The sequence below is a fragment of the Telmatherina bonti genome (genome assembly GCF_933228915.1).
Source record: "Telmatherina bonti genome assembly, chromosome: 1".
Taxonomy (NCBI): domain Eukaryota; kingdom Metazoa; phylum Chordata; class Actinopteri; order Atheriniformes; family Telmatherinidae; genus Telmatherina; species Telmatherina bonti.
In genome coordinates this window covers 7862718-7886711 of record NC_136619.1, presented here as the reverse complement: position 1 = coordinate 7886711, position 23994 = coordinate 7862718, and the positions used below count along the sequence as shown (strand labels likewise).

Here is a 23994-nt window from a genome sequence, read left to right as displayed (position 1 = left end):
GTCAGTGGCTGAGGGGACTCAAACACAATTACAAAGCTTAATAAAACAAAAGTCTGCTCTCTTAGCCACAATAGTCTTCCTAAAAGGCAGGGTGAGCAGAGTTGAGGCCACACTGGTTAACTAAAAGTAGTCAATCAATTTATTAAAATCCAGCAGCTGTAAACATATGTCCCCGTGGGGTCCTCTGCTGTGCAACACAGTGTTTAGGTGGCTTCGTCGTCTCTCTCCCTCGCAGCGCAGCTGCACTCCCAACCTGCCTGTGGCAGTCCACAGTTCTATGAAGAGCTTCCTCACTCCTCCCACCTGGCTCCGCAGCCAGCCTCCCATTCTAGGTCTAAATTGGTTTTACTCACGCTTTTCCCAGGCCACGCAAATTTTCCGGCGGCCCAGGGCTGAGTAGTCAGGCCAATGACCTCAGAACTGCTGCGCTTCAGGTTCCCGAGCCTGCCTCCGCTCCCGGTGAGTGAGCTAAGCGTCCGGCTCTGCCGTCCTCGCTGCCACAGCTGTGGCTCCACTTAAATAATGCCCAGGTGCACACAGCTGTTCCTGCTCATTAATTAGCTGAGGGATGGATGGGCCTCAGAAAGAATTGGTGGCAGCACACAATTTAAAATACACAGCAATACAATCTAAAACAAGCATGCACTGTAACACTTGAGTAAAACTAATCTTTGGCCCAATCACATGTATATTCATAAAATGGGACTTTTGGTTATAATTTTGAAAAAGTTAACTTATGGCAGCTTGATGGCTGAGCTTCTCCTTCACAACACCTCACCCACACTCCACCACTGACACTGCACTAAAGTCACATTTAAAACAGCCCATAAAGCTGCAGGAGCCATGTGCACAACCCCCACCATATATCCCAACCTTAACCAGTGGTGTGAATGGAGTTGGATGGGAGTGCACGGTGTCTCAAAACTCACCTCAGGGGTAAAAACGATGAAGTTTGCTCCATAAAAGCAGCTGTTGGTGTGTTGATGAATGCACACTGCTAACTAAATGCCAGCATGATGACAATGAGACTGAGAGGCAGAGCTGCTGGAGTGGTCATTAAAGGGGTCCTATTATGGTATTTCGAGTTTTCTGAGCTTTCTACAGTGTTGCAGTGTTGAATCCTCATCAGACATGTGAACAGCACTGTTTTTTTATCACCTAAACGGATGTTTGAGTTTGAGTTTGAGTTCCAGTACACTCTCCATTCGGTTTCCATGGTGACGAAAAATGCGTCGTTTTAGAGTTTTTTTCTACTTCCAAATCTTTGTGATGTCCCGGGGGATAAGGTTCGGTGATTGGTTATCTTCTACTGGTTAACAAGGGAATGTACAAATACATGAGGCGGGTGGAAAACGTTGGATAAAGTTATTTCCAACGATGGCTGGTGAGTTTACCAAAGAGAGACATCCTGCTGCATTCGTTGCTGTGGGTTGCTGTTTTCCACTTCGTTTTCAGGGTCTGATTCAGGTTCCAACATGTAGGGCTGTATGCTATGTGTTGACACTGTATTTTGTTTTTTTATTGAGTTTATATTAGCCTAATCCTTCTGTTTATGAGATGTTACAATGACGGCGAAAGCAGTTTGGTGTGCACTCCCGATGTAGTGCAGTGGCGGGAGGCGGGGCTTAATGCGGAAGAGTCTCAATCCACTCGTTTTGCCCACAGGCTGATCTGACAGCCTACAGAGAGGGCCGGTCTGAAATAAATAAAGTGATTTGTGACAATGACTCGATCAATCCCATCCCTTCTGGGCTCAGAAATAAAAATAAATTAGCCTGAATTGCACATAATAGTTCCACTTTAAACAGAGTTAAACACTTCGGACATATGAACAAAAATTCATTTATCAGTGTAATCTGGCCTTCCTGAACACTACGATGGTGGTAGAAATGCTGTAAATGCAGTGAAAGTAGCCTCTGATGTCAAGTCCTGATCAGCTACACACCGTAATGCACAGTTTTCATCTTAAACATTCAGACATGATAGAAAAGCACAAAATGTGCAAAACATAAAGGAAGCGAGTTAATAAAAATCCCAGTTCATTTCCCTTTAGGGATTAATAAAGTGTTTATTAATAAGTTAAATGTCATGTTTCTCTGTAACAGTGAACAGGACAGCTGAATGTGACCCAACACAGTCCTAAGTTCCTGCTATGACAAGTTTAATTCTCTGATGTCAAATATATATTTATATCGAGTGACATTTTACATATAAATTTATTGTAGCGTTCGCCGCTAACATAGCCGCAAAGGCTCATGGGTATTGAGCTGGTAACAACAATAGTTCTCTTACCATTGTTACCAAGTGAGTTCAAGTACTGTTATTGAATTACTGTTATGGAACTACTTTCATTCATGGTTAGGTGTACGTTAAGTTTGGCTGTTATTCATGGTTTCAGTTTTGGCACCGTGAGTCTGGGAGGTTGTAGCTGGAGACAGGTCCCCTCCCCTCTGCTGTTAAGATGGTGAAAAATAAATTACTTTTTAACTAGAGCTCTTTATTGTGTTCTGGCTGGTCATTACTCTGGTGTTAGAAGTGGGATGGGCTGCTCTTGAAGACATCCAAGATTAGACTTCTCTTCTGGAAAAAGCTCTGAAAGAAAATGAAGAACTGAAGAAGGGTTGACAGAAAGCAGACAGCCTCACCATGCCAGACCTAGCAATGCACCAAGGACTGAAGAACATCAGTATCGTCTGAAACAGCGAAGTATTCAACTGGACGATGTACGACCATAGCAGTGTGGGAACCGACAGGAACAGACTGGTGTGGGTAACAGACATCAAGAATTTGCCACACCCCCTCCAAGTTGAACATAGTTTGGTTGACACCACCACCTCAGCAGCTGCTGGAGGAGCTGTAACCCCTAACCAAACCAACAGAGAGGGATCAGCAGCACCACACGGTGGGGCCAGCGAACCCCAGCAGTTCACGTTGCCCTCTCTCTGGAGAGCAAGGCTTTACAAATACTTACTGATCTTCAGCCAGAGAAGCTCCAGGATTGCTCAATGTTGAAAGCTGCCCTCCAGTGTGGATTTGGCCATCCGGTCTACGCATATGATGCCAGGGACAGGCTCACCAAGCGTCAGAGAAAAACCACGGCGAGACTAGGAGCGTATGGAGCTGATTTACACACATATGCTCGTCAGGGGTACCCTGGTTTTAGTGCTGACATTCAGGAGGAACTTGCAGTGTAGTCTTTTCTCCGTGGGCTCCAGCCAGAACGCTTACAAGAGCATCTTCACCTGCATGCTTCCGCCACCTTGGCTGCAGCCCTGGTAGAGGCAGAAAGGAACATGTGCTATGCCCTGAAGGCCCCCGTCATAACAGCGGTTATCGGGTGAACCAGGTCACGGGTGAGGAGAGAGACAATGAGGTGAGCTGGTACTTCACCAAGGCAACGTAGCAGACCAGAAAGAGATTCGCTGAGGGATGCTACAGATGCGGATTACCTGGTCATATTGCCCGGTACTGTCCAGCTCCAGCACCCAAAGACCAACAACCCGTGGAGCAGTTAAACTCATGTTGGGTGGCACTGAGGGGGGACTGCCATCCACTGTAGCTGAGACTACCCCTGACTTTGCAACACAGAAACTCGGATGCCTTGGCCAGGTACATGGGCTTTATTTGGACTGTGTTCTTGAGAAAACCCCATGCCGAGCCCTGGTGGACACAGGGTCTACCATCTCTCTCATCCGCCCGGGAATCTTGCCTGGTTCAAATGGACGATCACCCAGGGGATGGAGCCCAACAAGGAAGCACATTACTACTGTGACTGGAAGAAAGGCCAAATTGCTAGGGGCAAAGACCATACATGTCACTGTTGGGCATAATTCCCCCATTCCCGCATCACTGTTCAAGACATTTTATGGCTTCTTTGAGTCTGAGTTTTTACTTATAATAAATTACTCTCTTCAGACGGGTGTCTTCCCCACCGCCCTTAAAACAGTGGTGGTGAAGCCCCTTCTGAAGAAGAGTAATCTGGATCCCAACATTCTTGATAACTACAGACCTGTATCCAACTTGCCGTTTCCTAGTAAAATGATTGAAAAAGTTGTTTTTATTCAGCTAAATGAGTTTTTAAACATGAATAATATCTTAGAAAAGTATCAGTCTGGTTTTAGGACAAACCACAGTACTGAGATGGCCCTTTTAAAGATTGTGAATGATCTAAGAGGCAATCTGAATACACACAAACCTTCTGTCCTGGTGCTGCTGGATCTCAGTGCCGCTTTCGATACAGTAGACCACCAGGTTTTATTAAACAGACTAAGATGTCTGGTGGACAGTTTTTTATAAGTATGGATACTTATAAAAAAGCTCCTCAAAGACCCATAAAATAAAATGTGGGGTTCCCCAAGAATCAATTTTAGGCCCATTACTTTTTAACCTGTATATGTTGCCACTTGGAGACGTCATCAGGAGACACGGCATTGATTTTCACAGCTATGCTGATGATACACAGCTTTACATCGCCATGTCTCCTAATGACCTGGAGCCAGTTAACACCCTTTTAAACTGTATTTTAGATGTAAAGTCATGGATGGCAGAGAACTTCTTACAGCTCAACCAGGACAAGACTGAAGTTTTAATCATCAGTCCTGAAGACAAGAGAGAGATCATTTCATGCAAACTGCAGAGTTTTAAATCCTCTCAGTGTATACGAAATCTGGGTGTTATTTTTGACTCTGAGCTGAATTTTATTCCACATATCAGAAATGTTACAAAGACTGGATTTTATCATCTTAAAGACATCGCCAGAGTCCGCCCATTTCTCTCTCTTGCCAGCACGGAGGTACTAACGCATGCTTTTATTTCTAGTAGACTGGGATTCCCACCTGCCTATGGTACTGTGGTCCTGTAGGACTGCAGTTCAAGAATCCACCAAGTGTACTCCAGCAGCGCTCATTTTTGGCCATGAGCTACGTACCCCAGTGGATTTGGTATTTGGTTCTCCACCTGAGCCAGAAGTAAGAGGAGAACCTGGGATGGAGTATTACCATAACCTCTGTGAGCGGATGCGGGAAGTCCATGAGCTGGCCAGGCAGTCCTTGACCGAGGCTGGGTTGCAGCAGAAGAGAGCTTATGACCTTCGCTGTCGAGGACAGGACTTTACAAGTGGTGCTCAGGTTTGGGTCTACAATCCAGTGAGGAAGAAGGGTCGCTCCCCAAAGTTGGACAGCCACTGGATGGGTCCCTGCCCTGTTTTGAAAAAGCTGTCGTATGTGATCTATTGGGTGCAACTATCGCAGAGACGTTGGGCAGTAGTCCTCCACAGGGACCGCCTGGCACCCTACCAACTTTTGGCTTCATCTGTGGGGCCGACGGAGAGTGATAACCAGACAGAGACCCCTTAATCCCCTCCAGCCGTCGGGGAGAGCCCTGCACATCCAAGTAGATGACAGGGGCGCCCCCCATGATACTTTTCAGACTTTGTGGTGGGTTCATGTATTGCTGGGGACAGCTAATCCAGCTAGGTGGGGGCTGTGTATTGTTCGCAGCTAACATAGCCGCAAAGGCTCATGGGTATTGAGCTGGTAACAACAATAGCTCTCTTACCATTGTTACCAGGTAAGTTCAAGTACTGTTATTGAATTCACTGTTACGGAACTACTTTCATTCATGGTTAGGTGAATGTTAAGTTTGGCTGTTAGCCATGGTTTCAGTTTTGGCACCGTGAGTCTGGGAGGTTGTACCTGGAGAGACCTCCCCTCCCCTCAGCTGTTGTGATGGTGAAAAATAAATGGTTCTTGAGCTGGAACTCTCAGTTGTGTTTTGGCTGTTTACAATTTTATCAAAACATGTTAGTAACTGAGTGTTACATCAGCTGCAGTTTTCAAAGATTTTATACATGACACTTGTTTGGTAAAGATTGCCATGGTGGAAAAGAGGTTGAGGTTACTATGCTCTTACAGTCTAGAACACGAACAATGCCGTTGGAAACAATGTGTTCATTTTTCCTGCTCCTGTGGAAAATTAAACTTGTCAGAGTCTGAATCAAGCCTTTCATAAAGACTGGCAGCAGGAACAATTCATTTACCCATCATAACTAAAGTCACAACATGCTGCATCTGTTTTTCTTGTTTGTTTACATAAAGCTGAGGCAGGCAGGAATTTTAATTCCCATTTGGTGGGATTTTATGACAAAAAGGGGGGAAAGTGTCACACAGGAGGCCTTTACCTATTGATTTGTTTACTTATTGTGTAGTTTAGTTATTTTGCTACTGCAGCTTTATCAGGTTATACCTATTTTTTTTCTGTTATACTGTAATAAATGTTTTTTTTTCTAACCTTTCCATTGAATAAAACTTGTCATTTCATCACACTTGCTGCTTTCAAGCGTTCTCTGGAACAATCTGGTCAGAGGACGTGAGATCTGTAAACACTGTGGATGCATCTAAAAGCAACTCATTTGCTGAAACTGACTTCTGACCAGCTGTACCTCATTTAACTGGTCTAAATGGTTTTGTTTACATCCATTGTTTTGTTCTTATTTTCTTAATTTACTTTTGTTGTTAACATTTTGCTAAGAATAATTCTGATTTTATCTCTGTTTTATGGGATTTACTTGTGATGTAAATTACTAGTTTGATCGCGGTACGATGTATGAATTTCATGGATAACGATTTGATGTTTGCGAACACGATTCCATTTCAATTAGATTTGATTTAGGATACACCAACCTGTATAAAACTATATCACAGGTGACGCAGTTATTTGTCATACCAAACTCACAAAAGAAAGCTAGAATAACATTTAATATTTTTATTCTGGAGCTCAGGTATTAAAGTTTATTTAAATTAAAAAATATATTTATGCTTATAACATCAACATATTTGTATGAAACTGAAAGGGACATGCGGAGGAACTCAAAATACAGCTATTTTTAAACTAAAATTGCATTTGATGTTTGGTCTTTTTTTTTTTTAAATTTTTTTTCTTTTTTTTTTTTTTATTAAACAATCAATGTCACTGGCTCATTGATCACATGATCGATTGTTTCACCCCTAGTTTTTTAACACCATCTGTTTTTGCTGCTTATCTTCATTAAACACTAAGTTTGCTTTTGAAAATAACAATAAAATACATTTATTCACTTAATTTCAGACTAAACTAAACAGATTTGCAATAGGTTGAATTAGATCAGTGTTATTCTATCCAGCACATTGAAAAGAATAAAGCATTCTTCATTTAAATAGTTGTTTAACTCAGTTTAGAGACTAATTTCTGTAAAGAACTGAAAGCATTTTGTTCATTAGACTCCGATACTGAAAACAGAACGAATGTGTTGTAATTCAACCTTTGTTGTTGACCTTTAGGTCACAAATAAGGTCAGAAGCTGCAGTTTGATTTGTTCATGCTGCTTTTAGCTCCACTAAGGAGATAATAAACTTGGTGGTTTATTTGTTCATATAATTGGATTAAAATGGGGCTGAAATGGGGATGGCCCACCTGAGAAGTGATGTAACCTTTATCTGGATCCTGCACCGCATCTGTAAACGCTTTAAATCATCTGAATCATAGAAATTTATATATTTTTAATATTTATATTTGAAGTCAGGGTCACTATGAGATATTTACTGTGGTGTTTTACTGCGACTATACGGTAATTCCACAGAAAGGGGTCCATGATAGCATGACAATTTATCACAATACTGTGTTTTAAAAAAGTACTTGCTAGTTCCTGTCAAACTTTCCACCAATGAGATGCCTCATATTGAAGCTAATATCCAATCAGAAGCAGCCAAAGATCAGAAAATGTGCAGAAAGTTGTATGTGAGTCTGAGAAGAAGGAAAATAATGCTCCTCTGTGGCTGGAACAAAGACAAGAAGACAGTTTTGATGCATGGTGGCGACAAAACGCAGCTGAGTTGAGGTTGATTTTGTGAGGATAGTAGGTAATAAATAGTGGATAAACAACTGTAAATGAGGAAAAAGTGTAAATATGTAAATAGTTTCTGTTGTGTGATCAATGTCAATATTTTTCCTCCTGAAAGCCAAGACTTCAGAGAATGACATGAATATGAGAAAAGGCTTGATCACGGCTGTGTTATTTCTACAAAATGCTGTTAAAAATAAATAATACCTTGTTGTTTTGGCTGGACTTTATGCTGCTATATCTATTAATACATTCATTATAACCTCATAATCGGACAACTGAACTTTTCCTGACTGTGATTCAAAAGTTGAGAGTGTTTACTTGTTCAAAACATTGCAGTGGTGTAAAGGGGTGTAATGTGGACATGATGCATTAATCAGACTACATTCTACAGAAGACATGAAGCAGAATACTGGGCTGCTTGGAATAAGATCATTAATCAGAATATTGTTTTCATATAAAGGGCAGCACTGGGAACAAGTTGTTAGAATAGTGCAAAATAAACTCAAACTACTGTCCTTGATTACTTTTCTTTTTAAATACTGTTCATTTGATGTCAGATATGTCACAGATTTTTATATTATAAGGCTAAATCGCTAAATCTGCATTTAGTGAATGAGGCCTTACAGACTTTACACTGTTGCTGTGAGTCGTATTTCTTCTGGACTCAGAGACCTCCATTCCCAACCAGCACAGACAAAAAATACAGAAGCAACACCAGAAATTCCCTGATAATAAATTATCCCTTTTTAGATCATGGAGAAAAATATTAAGAAAAGAATGTTACAAACTAAAATAATTGTCATGTATTAAAATTAGAATGACAATAATTTATATGAAAATATGACTTCTCTATGAGGATAAGTGCAACAAGTACTAAAAAGTGGATCCCTGCTGTTGCCGTACCAGCGATCACATACTTGCTTTCAGCTCCTGGAGGATGTCAGCGCCACTGCTCCAGACAACGACTTTGGCTCTCAGAGGCGTTTTATCTTCCTGAGCTGTAAGTCTGGCTAAGAGTTTCTCCAGAGTGTAGCCCTTCCTGGGCATCACAGCGTCATGCTCTCTCAGACAAGCAGTTGGGCAAAAATCATTCCCACCATCTCCCACATAAAAGATCCGCTGGTACTCCACCCCTCCATCAGCCTGCTTGGACAGGTAGCGCTCCAGCACTCTTCTCTTACAGAGGTTGATGGGACATTTCTGGCAGTCGTGGGAATGGTAGCATTGCAGCTCCATGTATCCAGACTCATTAAACTTGGCCGGATTGGTAAAAACCTGGTTGACCGCTGTGTGGAGTCCTGATGCCTTCAGGATCCAGTCTATGAACACGGTGTTGGAATCAGAGATGACAATGCAGTCGATGGTGTTTTTATTCTCTGATATAAACGTCAACAAATCTCTCATTCCAGCTGTGAAGGGGATGGTCTCCATCACACTGCGGATGGTGTCAGGGCTGACCTCCTGCTCTCCTGTGTGGATGTAAGAAAAAAAATCTGACTTATAAAAGAGCAGATGATAAAACACTGTAAATGAGATGATTGTTGACTTCAAGAGGAACAAGAATAAATAAAGCACTGGTTCCATCCTGGGAGAGGAGGTGGAGGTGGTGGAGGAATACAAGTATCTTGGAGTTCAGCTGGACAACAAACTGGACTGGAAATGCAACACTGACTACATCTACAAGAAAGGTCAGAGCAGACTGTACTTCTTAAGGAAGCTGAGATGGTTTAACGTCTGCACCAAGATGTTGCATATCTTCTATAAGTCTGTTGTGGAGAGTGCAGTCAGCTTTGCAGCATCTGCTGGGGTAGTAGCATCAGAACCAGAGACTTGAAGAGAATCAACAAACTGATCCAGAAAGCTGCTTCTGTGCTTGGAGTAACTCTGGAGCCGCTGGAGCTGACTGTCCAAAGAAGAATGCTGCACAAGCTGATGAAGATGATGGAGGATTCTTCACACCCTCTCCACAACACAGTGATGAAACTAGGGGTGGGAAAATCAAATCGAAAAATCGAAAATTGGGATTTTTTTTTTGCTTCACAATTTTAAAATTGATTGTTTTTTCCCAACTAAATGAAAATAATCCATTAAAAAAAATTTGTCATTTTTATTAATCCTTTAACTTGTCTTCTTGGGCATTATAGCAGCAGAATGATGGTCTGGCTACTGTCTTGTTATTTTCCTCATTGAAATCAAGAAAAATGACGAGCAAAAAAAAAAAAAAATGTTTTCTACATTTATTTTGTTTTTAATCCTCGAAAATCAGCAATATCGAAGAATTGTGAGAATCGCAATTTAAATCGAATCGGCGCCCAAAAAATCTGACTCGAATCGAATCGGGACAAAAGCATATCGTCACAGCCCTAAAAGAAACAACAAAGTGTGTTCAGTGAGAGGCTTCATCGGGTCAGCTGGAAGACTGAAAGATATAGAAGATCATTCCTGCCAGCAGCTAGCAGCCTCTGGAACAAGACCTCCTCTAGTTAATTAGTATTTACCACAATATTGAATTTCCCTTTGAGGATTAATAAAGTATTCATTTCAAAACACTACAAAAACAGATATAAAGAAAACAAAATAACAAATATAAAACAAATGAAAAATAATATAATTATATATAAATACAAATAAATAAAAAACAAATATAAAGAGCCCTCACCTATGTAGTTCATTACCGTGCCCATATACTCAGTCCAATGGCCCTTCCTGTATGAGTTTGTCACAGAATCAGGAAGAGTCTGGTCTGGAAGGCACCTTAAGGTCAGAAAAACACACTAAATCCTCACAGGATTATGTAATGAACATGAACATATAGTTGCTTTGACTTTCATCACATACTTGATCACCCAAGTGTCGCTGTTGTCGTCAACCACAGTGTGGTCAAAATCAAAAACCACGAGAATCGTCATTTTCTCCCTCTGGAATAAAAGACAACATGTTTAAATAACATTATTTAAATCAGCTGTGATGATTTTAAGTAGTTATCTTAAGCCCAACATGAGCCATGACAACACTTTCACTTTTAATATTGCCCCGATTAAACTACCGTGTTAGTGTTAATATTAATGTCGTTACAGTTTTTATTTTACCCATAAAATCTCATCATTTTCTATGTCACCTTCCTTCCGTTTCAGTAAGTTTAAACTGGGTTGCGACAAGTAACAAGGACTGAAATTACCTCTGTTTTTGACTGTAAATCATGTACAAAAACAAAAACATATGAAAGCGTAAACAACGAACCACCGAAGACACCGGGTCTTGTTCTTCTTCTACACATAGACATGTACATAGACACCTCATTGAGCGCTGGAGAGTGAACCAGCGACGCCGCCATATTGGATGGGTCTCTGCATTCGAGTCTTGCTGTAGAGTCAACGTAGTTTCCTCACGTAACTGTTCTTTGTGGAACAACGCGTATATATTACACACAAAACACTTTTCTTCTTTGCGCTCTTTGAGTGTTTTTCTATGCAACTTTTTAATTGCACAATTTTGATACAATACTTTATTTTCAGACTTTGTACAACTGTATCTCTATATACACGAATTAATAAATGTAAAAAATAAAGAGTCAACCGTTGTCAAAATATAACTAGCAACTATTCTCGTATTTTGTTCAACATATGGTTGCAATAACAGGCAAAATACTGAAAGCAGATTGTGTGGAATTTGGTTTCACAGGTTGAATAATCATTTATTTGACCAGATAAAAAGAGATAGATAAATTCAAATGCATCAATAAACAATCAAACATGTTCGTATCAAATTTATTTATACAGTTATTTATATTATAGCTATCTTATGACTTTGTTAAATAGCATTATGAAAATATTTAATCATAAAAACACGTAGTTTTTAATGTTTTACAGTAATCTGTATCATAACAATGCCTCTGTCCTTTCTAACAAACCAAACTGTAAGAAAAATCAGGTTAAAAATTCGTTCAATATTTGTTGTGTTGGGACAGCGCCTTACAAAAAAATGCATTGGAGAAACATGGGACACTCATCCAAGATGGCGGCGCGATGAGACGTCAGCTCGACGGCAACGTGATGCGGCGTCTATGTATATATGATGTCTATGCTTCTACCACTTTGGCGTCTTCTTCTTCGTTTCATTTAACGGCGGTGTATACTGTTGGTGCATTAGCGCCGCAGCGCCTCCAGGCGACAGTTGATGTGTACTCCTCCTTTTGTCATTACCGCCACCTGCTGATTGTTTTAATGCTGACAACCCTACAATTTATTCGATTATATTTTACTATATATTACATTATACTTAACTAGAATAAAATATTTTATAATTTAAAATAATTGATTTTATAATTTAATTTTATAATTAATTTACTGGAATGAATGTCTGTCTTTTCGGATGGTTTTATAATTAAGTGTGTGTGTATATATAGGCCATGTACGGAAGAGTATTAGGGCCACTGAATAAATAAAAAAATTTATTCTGTGAATTCTGACTTTTTTCTCAGAATTCAGACTAATCTCAGAAACCAGTGTTATTTTGCACTGAATTCTGAGATTGCGCTGCGTAGCTACCTTGCATAAGCAGCAATTCTGACAATTCTGAACTGAGGTTTACGCACTATACACAGCTCAATGGAAACACCTGAAAATCGCAATTGTTTTTTGTCAAAACTGACAAATGTTGCTTTCACTTTTGCAGGAAGAATGAAATGGGAACACAGCTACTGAAAACCCAGGCGTCAAACTTGTTGTCTTAACTTGCAGTTAAACTTCCGAGATTAATGTCAGAATTCTGTGAAACAAGTCAGAATTCTGTGAAATAAGTCAGAATTCTGACTTTTTCACAGAATTATTTAATTATTATTTTTATTCAGTGGCTATAATACTCTTTTGTACATAGCCTATATATAAACAAACACAATTATTTAAAAAAAAAAAAAAAAATCTGTAAAAACAGAATTCCAGTGAATGAATTATGAAATTCAATGCTAAAATAAATTATTTCAAATAATAAAATATTTTATTATAGTAAAGTATAATGCAATAGATAGTAAAAAGTAATCGAATAAAAGTATGATTTAATGCATGAATGTGTGTTGTTGTTTTTTTGTTTGTTTTTCTTTTTTTTTTTTTTTTTATTAATAGCTGATATGGACCGATGTGTCTGGAATAAAGAATAAAGTAAAGTATAATAAATCAATGTTTTGCAGATATTTCTCACCACGATATTTTTATTAATTCATTTCATCTCAGTCGCCGCTGAGTGGCGCTGTCAAAGCTGGGACGAAGCTTGCGCAGAAGAAGAAACCCCGACGGCTCGTTTCCTGGTAGCATAACAGTGTCCTGCTGTTCATGTCGATATTTTTCTTTCATCGTGTCGTTTCTAGCAGTTTGTTTGGGCCAATATGTTTAAAGGCTTAGGGACGTGGTTGGGTTTGGAGAACCCGACGTTCACGACGACGTCGGATGACAAGGAGAGCGTGGATGTGGAGCGAGAGGAGAAGGTGGTAGAAGCTCAAAACGAGGTAAACAAACAGCAACCAGCTGACCAGAATGGAGACCCGGAGACGAACCAGGAAAACCCTGATCAAAGCAAAGGACTGGGTGGTGAATAACACTCTTCTTCTATATTATTAGCTACCTCACAAAGTAAAAAGGGTGTTGTTTTAAGTTTTATGAAGCTATGTGTAATAACATTATCAGGCTTATCCATACAATCCAGTGTTAGAAATAGAGCAAAAGTTCCTGCTTAATTCTGGTTGTTGGTGTCCCAAAGTTCACAAGCTGATATCTGAACACAAAAAGTACTACATCTATTGTTTGTGTCTTTTTTAACTTAAAAAAAAAAAAAAAAGCATGACTGCTGTTTAGTAACCATGCTGTCTTCTCCTCCACCTGAAGGATACATCTTCAGTTTTGCCTCCAGCGCCACCAAGAAGATTTCTGAGTCTGTGGTGGAGACTGCTCAGACCATCAAGAAGACAGTGGAGGAAGGGAAGATCGACGGCATCATAGACAAGGCATGTGGTCCCTCTAGTTTGTTTAGCATTGTGGAGATGTTCTCGATGTATCCTTGTTTTGTTTTTTATTCTAAGATATCATAATCTCTTCCTGACTTTGTGATGTATGGGTGTGCATACATTTGCAGACTTTTCTCGGAGACTTCCAGAAGGAGCAGGAGAAATTTGTGCAAGAAAAGAAGGCAAAGAAATCAGGTGATTCAGAAGTCAAGACCAAAATTACTCATGTTTTATTTTAAGGGTGTGACGATATGCTTCTATCCTGGTTCGATTCAGATTTTTTGGGTGCCGATTTGATTTAAATTGCGATTCTTACAATTCTTTGATATTACTGATTTTTGTAGATTAAAAACGAACAAAAAAAATGTACAAAACGTTTTCTTGCCCATCAATTTTCTTCATTTCAATAAGGAAAAAAACAACACAATAAGCCATCATTCTGCTGCTATAATGCCCAAGAAAACAAGTAAAAAAAATCAATAAAAACTATTAAAATGACAAAAATTTTATAATGGATTACTTTTATTTATTTGGGAAAAAAAAAGATTTTTAACAATAAAATCAATTTTAAAACCGTGAAGCAAAAAAAACACAATTTTTTATTTTTCGATTCAATTTTCCCACCCCTATTTTCTTCACAAGTTGCTCGGAGGCCGTGTGTATTTTGCCTTGTGGTTGAGTGCATGAGTCATAACTCAAGGTTTCTACGTAGAAGCTCAAGTTTTGATTAGATAACAATGAAACTGGAGAGATGCAACACCACTGTGGTGTTTTCAGAACTGTGAAAACCTACAGCTGAATTCTGCAAAAACACAGTTAATAGGTTCACTGTGATAGGATTCAAGTTGGAGTCAAAACACATCAGCCAGCGCTGTAATTCTGACTAAATGCTCACACCTGGGCTGACATCCCAAAGCGAAATGCAGTCAGTCAGTATGGTGAAGAAAATCCTCTCCAGATTGATGAGAAGTGATGTAATGACATCATTCTTTACTTGGAAGATGCAGGAAAAAAGATGTCCTGAAACGATACAGGGCGGTAAAAAAGTTTCCACTCCTCCCTTCTTTTTGTTTTCCAAGAAAAAAAAAAGTCAAATTCATGCAATGATTTTTTCTTAAAAATATGAAAGAAAATCATCTATAAAAGACAAAATGTGATGTTGTCTCCAGTGAGCTCTACTCAGAACCGGCTTTTTCTGTGTCTGAACCTTTAAAAGTCCATGAGCGATGTCTGTCCATGCCCCTCTCGGGGACAGATGCAGCTTTTGCTGGCCTGATCTTAGAGAGCAGGCACAGATAGCATGGAGGGGTGAGTCAAAACTGGTTCTGATTTTGTAGCTTTTACAAGTGATGACCTAAAAGACGAGAAGCACTGAGCGAACTTTTATTTCTGGTAGACGTCATACGTCCAATCAGAACCCTTTCCAACCCGCCGCTCTGAAGAGGAATTAAGTGAGGACGAGTTTCATGTAAACGTTCATTTGGAATTATTATTTCAATGTAAACTCGTTGAAGAACACTGTTAATTCGGAGTTTTTTTAATTCCGATTTAAAAACTGTACCCAGTAGCTGCATCGGCTACCGGGGAGGGCGGTGGTTATGTCGCTTCTTGAGTAAAGTGAAAGATCTCACCTGTTCGAGCGCATTTTCACTAAAAAGTGGAGCAAGTGAGAGAAGTGTGAGAATTTCTCGTTTCTGGGCCTTTTGGGAAGGAAACTGAGGACACATGACAGAGTTAAAATTCCTTTTAAAGGGAATTTTGTGTAACATTGTATCTTTAACGACACGCTGGGTTTCTAACATTTGTGGAGCTTTAAGTTCTTAACACAACTTAATGAAAGTTAAAGAAGAAATTCCAATTCCAGATGTTGCATCTTTATCCTTCCCCTTTTAGGTGAAGAGTAGAGATACTTCTTTTTTTCCAACACCCACCCATCCTTCCTCGTGTCATCTTTTCCTCATTTACAAGGCGGCGCCGGTAAAACAGGCAGCGGGGCCGAAGCTTCAGTTCGCTTCTGTAAACTTGTCATAAATGTTGATTTCAAACCTTGGACGAGCTGGTTGAACCTTGAATTTCCCCTCAGGGATTAATACAGTATCTTTGATTTGATGGATCTGAAAGGAGGTGTGGATCAAAGCGAAATGTAAACAGTGACGTTAACAGTGTTGTGGTGTTTGTGTAGAGGCGGCGGTGCCTCCCTGGGTCGGCTACAACGAGGAAGAGACGATTCAGCAACAGATCCTCGCTCTGTCCGCTGTAAGCATCGACTCGCGTGACTTCATCCCAACAGCTTTTACGTTTCTGTGGAAACTGACCTCTTTGGCGGCTTGGTTTCAGGACAAGAGGAACTTCTTGCGGGACCCTCCGGCCGGTGTTCAGTTCCACTTCGACATGGAGCAGATGTATCCTCTGGCTGCAGTCATGCTGGAGGAAGACCAGCTCCTCAACCGCATGCGCTTCGACCTGGTTCCTAAACAGTAAGCTGTCGTTCACCTTCCTGCTGTTGTACCTGCTTCTGCCTACCTTTACCTGTAGAGTCGACATTAAAGTGACTAAACTGATCGGCAGCGTGAAGGAGGACGTGTTCTGGAGGAACTATTTCTACCGGGTCTCTCTGATTAAGCAGTCGGCTCAGCTCACAGCGCTGGCAGCCCAGCAGCAGAAGGACGGAGGGCACAGCGGGGACGGTGTTTCACCCCAGGATGTCGTTCTAACAGGTCAGGCTTATTAAAGACATTCAGAGGAGGAACAGGTTGTGACAGTTTATGTTAAATAAACTGAAAAATAAGGATGTGAAAGCTAATAGCTGTTTCATTTCTTTGTAGACAACATCCGACCAAAAACTCCTCCTGTTTCCATCAGCGAAAAGGTAAAAGTACTGCATCTGTTTACAGTTGCTAACAAAGGAGGAGGGGAGCATCATTTACCTTCTCTCTCTTGTCTGGGTGAGCAGACGCCACATGAGGAAGAGGAAGAGATTTCAACAAGTCCTGGAGTGTCGGAGTTTGTGAGCGACGCTTTCGATTCGACGGCCATCAACCACGAGGATCTGAGGAAGGAGATGGAGCAGCTGGTGCTGGACAAGAAGGACAGCAGCCCTTCTCCTGATGGTTAGCTTGACCTTTTTATGTTTTGGGATTTTATACAACAGAATAAATGAATATTTTCCCCACAATCTTCTGCACGCTCTCCACCCAGATGACTCTGCAGATTGGGAGAAGGAGCTGCAGCAGGAGCTGCAGGAGTACGAGGTTGTGACCGAGTCGGAAAACAAGGACGACCAGTGGGATCAAGAGATCGAGAAGATGCTCCAGGCTGATGACAGCTAGGAAAGGACTGTTGGCGTCCCGTGCGGCGTAGAGAGGAACGTGACCAGCGATGCTCAGGCAAGGAAACGTAAACACAGATAAACGGTGAAGTGATGTTGAGCCAATCCTCTGCTGGAGGCAGCAGCTGCGGCCAGGAGCTTTAGTGAAGAACTACTTTCTGATTTTTAGACGCATCTACTTGCTTCACTCCGCTTGCTGTCTTCTTGGTTTCAAGGAAAAGGCCTCTAGGGGGCGCTCCGGTACCAGTTTCATTTCTTTTATAGTCCACAAAGCCTCTCTGTTTGCAGATTTTGTCTTTGCTTTTGCTGGTGCTTACGGGTTGATTGTACAGTTATAACACTGTAGTACAGTAGAAGTGATGTAAAATTAAAATAAATGTAAATAAAGAAGGTTTGTAACGCCACACCAGGTTACATCTCCTTCATTACATCTGTCTTTTTAAAACACATGTTGATCGGCTCCTGTGTGCATGTCTCCTTTACGTTGTACTGTACATTTCTATGTTTTATTTCCTGTAATAAACACCAATAATATCATTATAAGCCAAACTCTTCATTTATTCAGGATGAAAACACCCTGAGATATTAGGTAAAACACAGAGTTAAACGGTGTATTATGTCTCTAGTAAATGGACATTTATTCAGTCTTTCTACACCATTTACATACAACAGATAAATATCTGATCTTTTTTAAATAAAGTACATTAATAATCACAATATTCCAAATATGTCTGACATGTAAATGACACTGTACGTCCTGATGGGACTGCCTGTATAAGATCAAACAAATAAAGAACCAGAATATATTTATGAATTGATTACTTTCAGAACAACAATGTGACTCACCAAGGTGCTTTATCATTAAAAAGAAGATTTTTTTTTTAAAAAAAGTACAACTTTAAAACCAAATGAAAGCAACAAATACCATTAAAGACAACAATTGGTCACCGTGTTAACCTCACTCTGGGTTGAAGACCGGAGAATAAAAGTTCTTTTAAACAAGATTTACTAAAAACAGCAACTGAAGAGGTTTCCACTGCTTCAGACCCAGGACAGAAAACGGACCATCACCTCTGAGTTTCTTTTCTTTTTGCCTTGGAACCATGAAGAAAGTCTGATCAGCTGACCTGAGGCAGCGAGAAGGGAGACACGGCTGCAATAAATCAGATGAATGAGGAGGATTGTGGTCATTAAGAGGTTCAAAAACAAATAGAAGAATTTTAAAAGTCACTCGCTGCTGAACAGGAAACCAGGGAACGTTTGCTTCTTTTTACCTGGAATAAATAGGATGTTTCACATCACTTTTTTTTATACAATAAAATGAATTATTTTCCTAAAACACGGCACTGTTTGGGTCCATTCATTTATTTTTCACGTTTCTGATTATCGCGAATGCTTTTCTTTCTGTACTTGGACCAATACCTTTCACATTATACATGCTTCTCTTAGGAAATATCATCAGGCAGCATGGTAAAAATCTTCATTGCTATGCGGATGACACTCAGATCTACCTCTCCATGAAGCCAGATGAAAACAATCAGTTTCTTAGATGTCTTACAGACATCAAGGCCTGGATGACTCTGAATTTTCTCCGTCTAAACTCAGACAAGACAGTTGTTGTTATCTTCGGACCTGAAGAACAACATTATCCAGTTATGTAATTAATCGGGATGACATTAATCTGGCCTCCACTGTGAGAAATCTTGGAGTCATTCTTGACCAGGACTTGTCTTTTAGCTCACATTTAAAACAGGTTTCTGGAACCGCCTTTAGCTATCAGGCACCTCTGTTATGGAACCAGCTCCCACTCCCAATATTTACATCTCTAACTTATTTCTGCTTTTTGTACTATTGTCAAAATTTGGATATTTTGCTTCAAAGTGTTGCTGAGAAACTAACATCTGTACTGCAGGAGTTACTTCTATTCTAGATATATCTAGAGTTCTTATAACATCAAGCTTTGCTCGTGACGTTACCTTTTCTTTTTACTGGATCCCTGCTAACTAAATGGCTTTTTTTTATTGTTAAAAACAGAAGATGGGAGGAAGATACTGTGGACCCCTGTCATGCAGTCATATTGCATCACATGCATCCCCGTCTTCTGCTGCTGCTAATATGTAGCATAATGAACGTTTACCAGTGTCAAAAGATTAAGAATTTAGGATGTTTTCCAGCTCGTTCCCCCTTTTGATAAGAGAGGAAATACAGGAAGTAAACTTCCAGAGCTCTCAGACTGTTAACAAGAACAGAAAAACAGCACATTAATCCTCTTTCAGCCTCTTTGCACTCGTGGCCTTTCAGTTTGCTGTTTATCTGACCTTTAGGAACCACATGAGCTCGTATGTAGACTCACATCTTCTGGCGGAGGACTTTACATATTCCAGAGACAGTTTAAAGCAGCGTCATGTAACTTTCTGACCTTAGAAATTTGTTTGTCTCGCTCAGATGACTCAGTGACGTCTAATATAAACATTTCTGAAGCCATAAGACTGTTCTGAGGCTGAAAAACTTAAAAAAAAACCAAAAAAAACCCCATCCCTTTACAGCTAAGTATTGCTCTCATTGAGTCACACGCTAGCAACTGGCTATCAACAGATTGGCTGATTTTGATGTGTAGCAGATTCAACAATGAAATGCAGGAGGATTTTATTGTAGGAAGAGAGGAAAAGAAAAATATATAAATTACAGAGCATTAAATTAGACAAGAGTCAAGATCGACTGATTTTAACAGGCTGGATGGATCTCAAAGTAAAGATAAAAAATTAAAGTTGGATTAGTCGCCGATTGAAAGGGCTTCATTATAAAGATCTGCTAAATTTTAGCAGTGCTTCTTTAACCTTCAGACATCAGATTCATTTCCCACCTGAATCATTAAGGACCAAAAATGTCCAGAAAACTGCTTTAAAAACAGATTTTTGTTTTTCTGCACAAATCTCTTAAACAACTTCAGCCCTGCGTAAAACAACCTAACATTAAATCATTTTAGGATCTGAACCCTTATATATCATCATATTATATTATTTACCTAATGACACCATTTTGTTTATTTAAGGAAAACAAAAAACATCACTATTTTGAGTCAATGAGGAAAAAAATATCAGCTTAAACAAACCATTATAAAAACACTTTTTTTTTTTTGTTTGAATCAGTTGTTCATTATCAGTTCTGATAAAACATCTAATGTTGAATAATAATAATTTTTAACCCTTTAAGTCACAGTTTGACTATTTAATGATTATTTTTTTTAATGGGGGGGGGGGGGGGGGGGGGGGGGGGGGTTGAGTGCGTGCATAAAACAACACTGATATAAAGTCTTCAAGTTCAAAGGGTTAAAGTCCTAAAAATCTTTTAAATTTGAGTATTTTGGGCTGACTTTATAAAAAAAAAAAAAAAAAACAGAATAAATAATAAACATGAGAATAATTTTAAAAATTACAGTCAGCTGAAAGCAATCAAAAAATAAAGGCAATCAAATTAAAACAACTGAAATAAAATTAGATCTAAAAAATCAACTCATTGTGGAGAAAAACGCAGCTTAAACAAACGGGTTTTCAGTAAAGAATTAAAAGCAGATACAGAGGAGGCTCGTCTAATCTGTAAAGGAAGCTGACTCCACAGTTTAGGTGCTGCCACTCCAAAGACCCAGTCCCCTCTGAGCTTCCATTTCGTCCTCGGTGCAGACAGAAGTCGTTGGCCAGCTGACCTGAGGGACCGAGAGGGTGTGTAGAGATGGAGGTACAGCAGGGCATCACCATTCAGACATTTAAAAACAAATAAAAGCAGCTTAAAATGGATCCTAAAGTGCACAGGGAGCCAGTGAAGAGATGATGAAACTCCATAACATGACGACGACATTAATCCAGTAATGAGTCCGACAGAATGTCCTTTTTCTAGTTTTTCAATGTATTTGGCCTAAAAATAAGACTAAAGCCTGTGTCTTCTGCGATGGATCCTCTGATCAATGCCAGCGTTTTCGTTGTAGTTCTTATCTTTGGGTAAGACATGAATCGGATTTCCTCCGGCGAACACTTCATGCCAGATCTGGCATCTTTGCAACAACAACAGAACACACCAACTTGTGGCAGCTTTTCATTCAGCTTCTCATTTCATCACATCCTTACAGTTCAGGCATCTTTCAAGTCAGATAAATGACTTTGAAGCAACCTGAAAAAAACACCAGCAGCTCCGTAATTAACTCTCAGCTCAAAGGAAAGGTCCACTTTCATGCCTGAACGTTTAAGGAAAGACATCAAAACAGTAATATATGGTTTACATATTGGCAGTGCTTTAATGGTCCAGCGTAAAATGGAAATCCAGACAGAGTGCAGAGGTGGAAGAAAATAAGGTCCTATATGTGAGTGAATCAGATGGTGTGGGATGACAGCCAACATATTTTCTCTGTAATCATGAAATGAGACAAACACATATCTCTCAACCAGACAGCCGGGCCTGCCTCAGCATGCGCCCTGCATTGTGGAAGAGAGCGCTGAAACAGATGCCAGGCTGTCTGGAATGTCGGCTGCACGCCCAAAACGGTCATACTACTGCAATAAATGGCAAAATAAATACTCATTTGCAAGTGGCAATCAATACAAAGATCGATATATCCAAACAGCATGAGAGCAAACTGGGCTTTCTCTCCTCCCTCCTGGGTTTTAGGTGTGTAAGAGGCAGAGAGATTAATGAATAGGCCGACTCTCAGCACTGCTCCACAGTGGGTCCTCTCTTTGTTTAGTCTCTTATTCTTATTCACACACACACACACACACACACACACACACGTCACAGCATCACGGTTAGAGTCCACCAGCTGGTCTCAGGAAGAACCAACCGTTGTTACCATGGTGACAAAGCCCAGCAGATGAGGACCCATGTGTGCAGGTTATTGTCTGCATATGATGTCGGTTTAACAGTGTTTTAATAATGCATAGAGGTAGACCTGTGTGTCTGTGTGTGTGTGTGTGTGTGTGTGTGTGTGTGTGTGTGTGTGTGTGTGTGTGTGTGTGTGTGTGTGTGTGAAACCCACATAACCCACATTGATTTCCACAAAGACAAAGAGACGGAATGAAAGCAGGGAAAACAGAGATGAAAACTATTCACATTTAGGATTTCCAAGGAATCACACGTTTTTTTGTTAGCTTGTTGAGGGTATATTTTTTTCTTGTTTGCACATTTTTGTGTGTTTTACAGCAGCTGTCTGAAGAAATGACTGTGCCTCTGGGATACAGAAGGGGGAGGTGGAGAGGGTGGTGGATGGGGGATGAAAGTCCTGAGAAGCCTTGAATTTCCACATCTTTCGGTGATTTCACCATACAAGGTGGGTGCAATGTGACCATTCGAAGTGAATGGTGATGACAAGAAAAGCCACTACAGAATATTTTCACCTGCTAGATTTCGCTTCGCAGAGCTTCCCAGTGGATCATGACACCGAGCCTGATCATGCTGTTGTCATGGAAAATATCTCAGTCTGTTTCTGAAGGGTCAAATTATTGGCATTAAGCAAAAACAACATCTAGAAAGAGGTTAGAGCTGTTAAATTTGAGTTAAGAACTGTCCAACGCATCATTAAAATGGAAGGATAGTGGACCACCATTGTCTTCAAGGAAGAAATGGGGTCAGAAATAAATGTTGAGCACACAATATGAAGGGAACACAAGGGACTGGGACTGAACACCTGTGCAGCCATAAGAAAACCACTAACAAAAGGCTTCAGCTTGCTGGGGAGCATTAAGACCGGACTCTGGAGCTGGAAGAAGGTCATATGGTTTGATGAGTCCAGATTGACCCTGTTCCAGAGTGATGGGAGCAGCAGGAGGAGAAGTGATGCAGACACCATGCCCAGTGTCTACTGTACAAGCTTGTGGGGGCAGTCTATGGGTGCATTCACATCATGGATAGTCTGCTAGACTCGGTCTGATTGGAGACTGGGCTCAGTTGTAGGGGGCTGTTTCCATGCGGAGCACTTTGGTCAAACGAGCCAAATCTTTACAATAATATATCCCCATTCCTACCAAAGGTGGCGCTGCACTGGTATTTAATAAAAGAGAGGACAAGACCCGCGTGAGGAATAAATCTCCATTGCGAGTTCAACGTGGAGATGAAACTATCGCTGTGTTGGGTTTTTATTGTGTCATATGCTAAGTACACTGCAGAAATACTCTGCAACAATGGACGCAGTACGAACAGACTAGGCAGAGGACTCTTAAGCCTTCACTAAATGCAATTCTGCGTCAAATGCAGGAAGTGAGGTTTTTTTTGGAGTTCGCTTCCTGTATTTGGTTGACTTTAAACGGGCCGAGACCTGTGTTTGGAAGCTGATTTAATACATTTCCCCAACAAAGTGGACTTTCCAAGCAAACAGGCTCGGATTCAAATAAAAAAAGCCGATGTGAATGAATGGTGCCCTATGACCTGTGGTTGCTGCAATTATTCAGGTCTAGGTTCAAGTCTAGATTCAGGTCTAGGTTCAGCAACATAATGTGCCCAAAGAATGAAGTCAGCTGCAGGGGCGGACTTTAGGCAATAGGCGGTTGCCTAGGGGCCCCAGTTCTTTAGGGCCCCATTAAACTTGTCATACACTTATAGTTATTTATTACTAACATAATTATGTTTTTGATAAAATGCATTCTAAGCATGTTATATATTTGCATCACTAGTTTTTCCTGTGACATGCAATCTGTTTTATGATGCATTTTCCAGCAGGGCCGAGAGGATACTTAGAGTTTTGGCTGAAGAAGTCACCCCTCAAAGGATGACTCTTTTCAGTTTGTCACTAATATTACCACATATTAT

At 40.3% G+C, this 23994-nt stretch overlaps 2 protein-coding genes across 3 annotated transcripts; one reads left to right on the top strand and one right to left on the bottom strand.

Moving 5' to 3' along the window:
- Nucleotides 1-8521: 8521 nt before the first annotated feature.
- On the bottom strand, nt 8522-11135 carry phospho2 (phosphatase, orphan 2). Of its 2 annotated transcripts, XM_079241947.1 has the most exons (4): nt 11058-11135; nt 10718-10797; nt 10539-10633; nt 8522-9348 (listed from the first exon to the last, which is right to left on the bottom strand). In XM_079241947.1, the coding sequence occupies exons 2-4, from the start codon at nt 10786-10788 to the stop codon at nt 8789-8791; spliced, it is 726 nt and encodes a 241-aa protein (XP_079098073.1). In that variant the 5' UTR covers nt 10789-10797; nt 11058-11135; the 3' UTR covers nt 8522-8788. The 2 variants fall into 2 exon arrangements, with proteins under 2 accessions (XP_079098073.1, XP_079098074.1); XM_079241948.1 differs by lacking the exon at nt 11058-11135 and having other exon boundaries at nt 10539-10622; nt 10718-10796.
- A 2034-nt stretch (nt 11136-13169) lies between these two features.
- syap1 (synapse associated protein 1) lies at nt 13170-17908 on the top strand. The gene is made up of 9 exons (XM_079242853.1): nt 13170-13461; nt 13756-13874; nt 14003-14069; nt 16057-16130; nt 16212-16351; nt 16443-16591; nt 16700-16743; nt 16828-16984; nt 17073-17908. Exons 1-9 carry the CDS (start codon nt 13260-13262, stop codon nt 17201-17203), a joined length of 1083 nt encoding a protein of 360 aa, XP_079098979.1. The 5' UTR covers nt 13170-13259; the 3' UTR covers nt 17204-17908.
- Nucleotides 17909-23994: the final 6086 nt, after the last annotated feature.